The following is a 9,115-nucleotide window of genomic DNA, read 5'->3' on the forward strand; positions in this document are numbered from 1 at the left end:
TAAATTCAAAATACTTTAGAGATGTCTCTATCACATTAAGCATCAACTCTAGTTTAAAGTTTCAGTCCTGAATCAATTTCTATTTCTGAAAAATAGCTGCAAAGTGTACTTTTAAACTCGAACAAGGGTGACGTCTTTAGGAATAAAAACAAATCTTACTTGATCATTCTGGGGGCCTTTTAAAAGGCTGTCTCGTCTGCCTTCCTGCAAACAGCCAGCTCCAGACTTCCTCTGAAGAGGCCGAGGTGCCTTTTCCGAGTGGGTGGGGTTGAAAGGGACAACTTTGCTGCAACTTGACAAATTTCTTCTTTTGTTTTTCTTTCCTTTGAGAAATCGTTTCACATTCTCACCGGGCTTGGGCTCAGTAGCTCACGCGTTCGCTCGCACGCCAATCCTCGTTTTCTCCGGATTCACATTTACTGGAATTGTTTTCTGGTTGCGAAAAATGGAAAGAAAAGAGGCAAGGGTGGGGAGGGGGGAGATGAGGAAGAGGCCTGTCCCTGGAGAGGCCTAAAGTGGGTCTTCTAAATGCCCGCGGAATATTTCATTCTTTTCTGTTTCTGCCTCTGATTGCAGAACCAGACGCGCACCACGTTTTTCTTAAGGTCCAGCTTCTCGGCGATCGCGGCGATCTTTTCCGAGGAGGGCCGCGGCTGGATGGCGAAGTAGGCTTCCAGCGAACGCTTCTCCGGCGCCGCGATGGACGTGCGCTTGCGCTTCTTCTCCGCGCCATTGAAGAGCTCCGGCTTGGTGAGCTTCTCACGGTGAGACTTCTCCGCCTCCTCTAGCCACGCTTGCAGGATGGGTTTGAGCGCGATCATATTGTTGTGAGACAAAGTGAGGGACTCGAACCTGCAGATGGTGCTCTGGCTGAGCGAGCCCACGCCGGGGATCTTGAGGTTGGCCAGCGCGGAGCCCACATCGGCCTGGGTCACTCCCAGCTTGATGCGTCGCTGCTTGAAGCGCTCGGCGAATGCCTCCAGGTCCCGGGGGTCGGCGTCCACGTCGCTCATGCAGCCCATGTGTGAGGGCAGCCCGTGCGCGTGAGCCATGCTGAGGGCAGCTTGGTGCATGGGGTTCATGGTGGCCATGTGCGGCGCGTGAGCTGGAGTGGACACCACGGCGCCGTCGGGGCCCGCCATGGCACCTAGCGCCAGGCCGGGACTCAGGTGCTCCAGCAGCTCGCCCTCCAGCGCCTGGTGCGGCTGGTGGTGGTGGTGATGGTGGTGGTGGTGGTGGTGGTGCGTGCCCGCCAACGCGGACGGGTGCGAGATGGGTACCGACGAGGAGGAGGCAGCCGACGTGCACGGGATGGTGTTCATGGTGTGGTAGGTGGCGTCCGGCTTGAATGGGCTGTGGTGGGGCGGGTGATGGTGGTGGCTCTTGCTCTGGGAGACGATGTCCACCGCCGCCAGAGCCTCGGCGCGGGCCAGCAGACTCTCATCCAGCCCGCCGAATATATTGCTCTGCAATTGCAAGTAAAAGGCACACATTACTCTCAGTAGGGAATTGCACGCACTCTCTCCGGAAGCTCCGGCCCAGCGCTCCGCACCGCCGCCGCGCCTACAACATTCCCAGAACGTTAAAATAATAATAGTAATAATGATAACAATAATCCTGAAACGAGCGGGTGAGGAGGAGAGGAGGGAAGCCACGGAGAGAAACCAAGAGTACACGAGGAGGAGGAAAGTGAGCCTGCAAACACAACACAACACAACACGCGCACAGGCAACATTCCAGGTCATAAAAATTAATATGAAAGGAAAGACCCGCTGAATACATAAGCGAGAGAGAGGGGGGAAAATTGGTTGGAGGTGTGGGGTGATTTGCTGTGCAGACATGAAAAAAACATCAAGCAGATAAAGGGGGCTGTCAAAATGTGCCTTTAAGCGGTGATTATGCAGAAATACGCACCGGTGGGGTTGGAAGACACGCTCTCCGCATCGCCTCGGAGCCCCCGCCGCTGCCGCCGCTGCTGCCACTGCTACTGGAGCTGCTGCTCCGGCCTCCACCGCCCCCGCCACTCCCGCCGCCTCCGCCAGCATTGCTCGAGCTGCTCGGAGAGCTGGCGGAGGGCGCCGCGGGTGCAGAGGACCCGGGCGAGGCGCTGTGCAAGGCCGAGTACTTGGGCTCCACGTGCAGGCTGCCGCCGTGCGGCATGCTGAACGCCTGCTTGCTGTTCAAGGACATCATCATCATCTTCCCCGCCCGCTCGGGCGCCGGTCCGAGGCGCACGCACTGGCCCCGGCTGCTGGGACCCTCCCGAGAAGTGCTGGGCGACAGCCGAAGCGGGGAAAGGCGATGCAAAGTTGTGCGCACTCGCCGTCGCCCCGAGCTCTGAGCGCCTGGCCCCGGCTACGCGCTCCACCGCGGGCTACTGAGGTCAGTCTGAGCGGATGCTGGGATCGGCTTGGCGCTGGCTGCAGAACCTGGGCGCCCGAAACTGCCCCCGCTCTTCGCGGCCGCAGAGTTATACTCCCCTCTCCCCGCGCCTGCCCCCGCACACCCCGCCCTCCCTCCCTCCCGCGCGCCTCCGCCCTCCCCTGCCTGGAAGCGCTGGTTTCTCCTGCTCGGATTCTAGCGTCGCCCCTGCTCCCTCTTGGCTTCCTCCAGGCTTTGGTCCTTTCTGCTCTCCTGACACCCCCTTCCCGCTCCCCGCGCCGCTCCCCTCCCCTCGCCCTCCGCCTCCCCTTCCTGCCCCCGCCCGCGCGCTGACGCCGCGTCCTTTCCCCGAGCCCCACAGCACTCACTACAGCAGACCCCTGCTCAACTCTACCGGCTTGGCCAGGTCCGCGCTCCAGTCGCTGGGCGGTTCCTATCTAAGAGCCGACCTCCAGCCCCTCCGGCTTCCTGAGCCCAGTACGCGCCTCGCCGGGAAAAGAAACTACTAAATAAAGTTGCGGGCCAAAGCGGCCTCGGCTGAGTTTTCCCCTACACTATAACGAAAGCCTCTTACCTGGCTGCCTCCCCCGCCTCCTGCTTACTGCGAAGTTGCAGGCCTCCGCCCCCAATTCGGTCCGCCCCTCCCTGCCGCTCGGGTGACCCCGATCCTTGGCTCGCGACCACAGTGTCGAGAACCTGGACCTTGCCGCGGACCTGGATGCTCCGTGCTGCTCTGCGCTTCCGGCTGGTAGCGCAGTGGTTGGCGCTTGGCTCTGCGCCCCCTCGGCCCGGCGGGTGCCTGGTGCCGAAGAGACCTGGGGTCGACAGGGCTGCAGGGCTTTCTCCGACGCTCGGTTTTTCACTGCTCTCAGCGGATTGGACGGCGGAGGAGCCGGCTCCCGTCGCCTATGCGCATGCGACTCCCCCCTACGCGGTGCCCGCCAGGCCCCCGGGTACTCCCCTCAGCACCACCACCGACAGACACTCCTCTCCACCCTCTTTTCTCTTCCTCCGGATCTTCCTTCTCCTCCTCCCTGTCTCCAGTTCAGTGTGAGTTAGGTCTTGGGCGGATCCACTGGCAAGCCCTGCTACTGGATTTATTATTCTTCATTAGCCACAATCAAAGAAGGAAGGGGCAACTGACGACAGGCAGGGCCAGAGATCACAGAGCGCATGTGCTGCAAAAAGTCCTCCCCACCCGAATACACACAAACACACACACACACACACACACGCCCTCAGGGGCTGGCACGAGCCCCACTTATCTTCATTTCCACAGCCGCTCCGTGCAGAGAGCGCCTATTTTTAGCCAACACTTTGCTCGCACTTTTGTCCCAGAGCGAACCACTTTTATTAGAAGTGGACATACACTCTTAGTTCCAGCTGTAAAAGAAGCAGGCAATCTCCTACGACAAGACAGGCGCGCACACACGCACCCCACCTTCCTTCTACTTCTCTCGGTGTTGGGGACTGCTGTCACACACACACATCCCCAGAGTGCGGAGGGAGCGGGGTACCGGCGGGGGTGAGAAGGCCCTGACACCCGCACGCTAGAGCCCGCGAGTGGCCCGAACCGGACGCGGGTGGCTGGGAGCAGGTGCAGGCACACGGTGCCTGGGGAAGGCGAGCAGGTGCGAGAGCAGGCGGTAGGCCTGAGAGGCTCTGGCGCGAGCTGGGACAAAACAGAGTGGCAAGGAGCGTGGCGAAGGGGGGCCCTCGAGTGGCTGGCGCCTGGAAGCCCTGCGGCGGTGGCAAGTAGGGGGGTCTCTCGTTCACCCATGACCTCTGCGGGGCAGGATAGCAGGTTCAAGTCGGGAGCTCAGTCCTCGGGAGTCGCCAGAACTAGGAAAGCTGAAACAAACGGCGCGCGACGGGCTCTGTCCATGGTGCTTAAGCCCCTTGCAACTCCGAGGCTTGCCTTCCTCCTCCCGTACAGGGAGGAAAAGAATAAATAGTAGCCGAAGGAAATTCCTACTAGCAGTGTTCCCGAGAAGAAGCCCAGGAGAACCTGGACGCGGGACTGCTGAGAGGTGTTGACATGAATGAATGTGGCTTGCGCCGGTCGGTTCAAGTAAATGCTTAGGTGTTTAATTTCTACCTCAACAACAGCCAGGGTAATTTCAAGGAAATAAATAATAAAAAAATAAAGGGACATTGTACAGCTCTCACTGTCTCAAGCTTCGAGAAATGAAATAAATCAAAGTTAAAGGCTTGAGTATCATTTAATTATAGTGCGAATAGCGCTTTGAAAGAAGTAGAACAACATCTCTAAACAAATTATGACTGGGCCAGGAAGGAATTATTAGATTGAAATTTCATTTAGGCTCGGGAGACACTGCGCTTCACTGTGTAATCTGCTATGCCTCATCTGATTTGTATGCTTAATTCAGCTTGACGAATTTATTAGTTTTCATAATAGTGAAAAAATTGAGCAGTACTATGGGCTAATGCATTGTGTGTACTATAAATTGTATGTCATCGTGGAAAGACTAAAGTCTATAGAAATCTTTTATTAATGTCGGTATAGGAGGGAGGATTTTTGTGCAAACGTTGGAGAGGTTCAAGCCAAACTCCAGTGTTGCTGGGTCTCACTGGTCCATTAACATATCATCATATTAATTAGACTACTTCATCAATGATATAATTTCAAACTTCAAATTATGTTCTAATTAACAAGGGTTGTCCAATTTGCTTAATCTTCAAAAGGCTTTGAATGATCTAATTAGTATAAACTGTTGAGCATCTCTAAAACCTAAAAGAAATCCATTAAAATATTTTTGGTGTGTACTCTATCTGTACTCTATCTGTTTAAGAACCAAAGGACTAAAAGTAAGAGTGAAGGAGGAAAATAACTGGAAGGCAAAGGTGTGCATATACCTAGTTCTTCCAGATTATAACACTAAGGCAATCACAGGAGAAACTTTGGGGTATTGCACCTCATAAACAATGTGTTTATGTATTTAAATAAAGGCATAAGAATATCAAGGAGAAAAAAACCCACAAGGGGAAAAATTCTTCTCTTTCATTAGGTGCCTAATTAGATGTAAAGTGAAAAGCAACCCTGAGGAGTTTCCCAAGCATTATTGTGGCATCAGTCAGCTGAACTTGGATTGCAAAATCAAATATTTGGGGGTGTTTTGAACCTCTCCCTGTCCCCTCCCCCTTCATTGAGCTTAATTACTTGCCGTAGTTGTTTTAATGTATGTTGTCACCTGGGAGTATTGAGAAATGCATATCGTTAATATGAATTAATCTTGATTTTAATAGCAACTGACAACTGATCTCCAAAATGCTAAACACTTGTCACCATTTCATATGGTAAATAAGATAGTATAATAAATTCATGAAATAAAGGGGGCACTGTTAAAATGACTGGACAAACTTTGTTTGATATGAAGTTTAGTGATTAAAACTATTTTAAGCAGGACAACTCCCAAGAGAAAATTTTCCTGGTGTCTAAAATCTATATATCACTGAATTAATTTAATACAGCTTTTAAAAATCTTTCTGATACTTCTCAATGGCATCTCTAATTCCAGATCAAAAAAGGGGGGAGCCCTTTATTCTAATTATCAAGGTGAGACAAATTAATATGTAGTTGTAAATAAATTCAAGAGTTTATTTACCTGCATTCACATCCTCGTAGAAAAGACACACTTTTTTTTCCCCAAAAAACAGGTGAGAGTTAGATTTCTCCTTTTCTCACTCAATAAGAAAATGAACAGTAGTGATCACGTTGTATTAGAGGGGAAATGCAATTCTTCCTTCGTCACCACGACTTGCAATCTTGAAATCCCTCCTACCAGAAGTGTCCAGAGTACCAAGCTCTTTGCGGTGTTATCAATAAAACCCATTTTGGTTTTGCCCACAGGCAGTGTTGCAAAGTGCACCAGCAAGTGTGGAAGTTGCTTTCTGAGGAAGTGAGACTCCAGTCCCCCAGGTAGCAGAAACCATCTCAACAACAGGAAAGTTGAGAATAAACCCAAGGGACAGCAGCAAATGGCCCAGCCTTGGGAATCTGCTTCATATGCCCTCCACATACACTTCTGTGTCCAACCATTTATCTGCCCTGGTGCCTATGCACACCTTCAGACCCACCTAATAAACTGAAAGCAGAGAAGTGATTTTCTTTTTTCTGTAAGAAATAGAAAATGAATCAACTACATGTGTGTCACATGTGTGTGACTACCAGAGGGGCGCCTTTCTTTTCTCCAAGCCTCTTTGTTTGACAATAGCTTCTGTCCCATCGCTGCCAGATGCGATAGATGTGACCAACTTCCCTCCCGCGGGCAAAGAATCGCTTGAGGTTCCACTCAAGCTCCCTGGCAGCGGGGTCCCTGAGGTAGGCACCCCCTCCCACTCCGAAATCAGCCCGCAGCCATCCCGAGAGGAGAAATCACTGTCTCCTCTCCTGTATCTGGGACCTAATTTACTATTAAAATTTTAAGCAGTGCATTCATATTTTACTGGACCTAATGCGTTTTATTAAATTTTAATCCATTAAGGGCAGTGTGATTTCTCTGTATTTCAAACAGAATTGAGTTGGATTACAAGGAAGATTTTTTAAAAAGAGAGATCTGACCCCTTTCATGCTCCATCCCGACCTCGGGTTGTTAGGGCTTCAGGGAGGAAAGGGAGAGAGGATGGATTCTCCCGCGTCCCATCTTCTCAAGGTCAATCTGCTCTGGATCTGAACAGACTCCGACCCCCTGAGCTCTCTCTGCACTCTGTAGCTTAGGGCATAAACTCCTCCGTGGCCTCCGCTGTTCCAAGGAAGAAAAGAGAAGGAAGAAATTAGCCCTGAAATGGAGCCCTCTGAGAGCGCCCAGAGAGCCCAGCTACAGCGCAGAAGGGGTGGGAAGGAGGGCTCGCCTGGACTTCTTACGGCCTGGGGCTATTTCGAGGAGTAGGGGTGCGTTTTGCTCAAACACCTTTCCTCTTCCCAGCAAGTCCACCACTGTTCTTGTGTTTGTCTCTAACTTTCTCTCTCCACTGGCTCCCCCCACCCCTGAGTCCCAAGTCCCCTTCGCTTAGAGGTCGGAAGGAGTACCTCTTTTCCCCAAAGCTCCCAGGCACCGCCCGTGCGCGAGGGCGCACTCTGGCCTCAGTGCTTTCCTGGCTAACTCACTCTCCACGCCTCCGGCTGCAAGCACCCAGCAAGTGTCTCCGGAAACCTCTACATCCGGCAGTTCCCAGGCTCTCCGGGATCGAAATTCGGGCTCGCAAACTCCTGCTCTCCCAACAACGCCTGGCAGGGCTAATGGAGGGGGGCCATTGGCGCTCGGGAGCGCGCACTTTGAGGGTAGAGAGAGACTGGCTCCCGGGCCAGAGCCCTGTAGTGGCCGGACAAGCCAAGTGGGACTCTCTAGATAATTCTGGACTGAGGACAGTGGCCGGGCAGGGGACCAGAGGATGAGAAAAGGCAAGGTAGAAAAGGAAGGCAACGCTTCCCCTTTCCCTGGTGGAGGGAATGGCACGGAGCTGAATTTCAAATAAAGCAGGCTGGCTGGGAAGAGGGAACGCGGGGCTCGCCAGCCCCAGGCCCGCTGGATGCTAGCAAAGCTCCTAGACGCCTTCACGATTCCGGCTGGTAGGTTGACTGAGGTCCAAGTGGGGCGAGCACTGGCGACGACCAAGCTTCGGAGCAAACACAACAGGCGCCAAGAAATTAACAGCCGCCCGAGGGAAAGAGTGAGTCCTCCGTTTCCAACTCTTTACTCCCCAGAGCTCCAGGGCGCGAATCACACTCTTAGGCACGGACACACACAGAGACACGCTTACACCCACGCATGCAAACACACAAGTGCTAACACTCACGCACACTCACTCAGATTCACACCTGTTTCTCCCCTCCCCACTCTCCGTGCAAAGGGGAGGGGGCAGATCTCCGCGTTCTGTGCCCAAGCAAGCGCCCCTATGTTTACTTTCCCCGATGAAACTGTTATTTTTCGTCGTAGTGAATTTCCCTGGTCCGTGTGTTTACCTCTTCCCCAAGTTAAGTCCAGTCACGAAATCAAACTTAAGGCATTGGAACAATCAATGAAGACTTTTTGCAGTCCATGGCGCCTTGTGCTTCCTGGAACTAAAATAAATGCAAGAAATCGAAACTTAATTACTTGAAAGAAATCCAGAAATCCCTCTGCATAATTTATCCAGTCATTTTTCGTAGCGTTCGTGTTCGGTGCAGTGTATGTTAACTTTATACTTCGGGCTAAGATCTGGTTTCCTTCGCCAATTCCTTGGGGGTGACTCCACCCGACCTCAGCCAGGAATTTTGCCTTGCACTAGATCCCCCTTCTTCTTTATCCCCAGAGCTGATCTAGTAACTTTTTTTTTTTTTAATTCCGAGGTCACCAACTGTAATGGTACAAGAATTCCTGGGGCTGAGTGTTCTGTGTAGTTAAAAGATGAAAAAAAAAGAAAATCTCACCCTTTTCCTCTTCTTTTTGCTCACTGGGGCTATGGTCTAATTTGTGTGAGTTGCCTAACACTAGATCTGAAACCAGGACCCTTAGTCAATACAAGGCAGGAACATTTCTCTGAAGGAACAGTGCCCCATCAGAAAGTGCCAATCTGCTGGTGATGAAAAAATTGATTAAAAGGTAGACTTCCCCCATCTCTCCAGGGAAATTCTCCCTCTCCCCCCGCCCCCCGTCTCTCTCATTATCTTCCTAAGGCACACTACTTGAATATCTGTTCCTACCACACTACTCTTCAAGGTATACAGCGAGAC

General features: G+C 52.3%; 1 protein-coding gene across 1 annotated transcript; it reads right to left on the reverse strand.

Annotated features, from left to right (window-relative positions):
• Positions 1 to 524: 524 nt before the first annotated feature.
• Positions 525 to 2,199, reverse strand: POU4F2 (POU class 4 homeobox 2). The gene is made up of 2 exons (XM_055405477.1): positions 1,915 to 2,199; positions 525 to 1,466 (listed from the first exon to the last, which is right to left on the reverse strand). Exons 1-2 carry the CDS (start codon positions 2,197 to 2,199, stop codon positions 525 to 527), a joined length of 1,227 nt encoding a protein of 408 aa, XP_055261452.1.
• Positions 2,200 to 9,115: the final 6,916 nt, after the last annotated feature.

Source organism: Moschus berezovskii, chromosome 19, assembly GCF_049115385.1.
Source record: "Moschus berezovskii isolate FMDL1 chromosome 19, NW_MosBer_1.0, whole genome shotgun sequence".
In the NCBI taxonomy this organism is placed as follows: Eukaryota; Metazoa; Chordata; class Mammalia; order Artiodactyla; family Moschidae; genus Moschus; species Moschus berezovskii.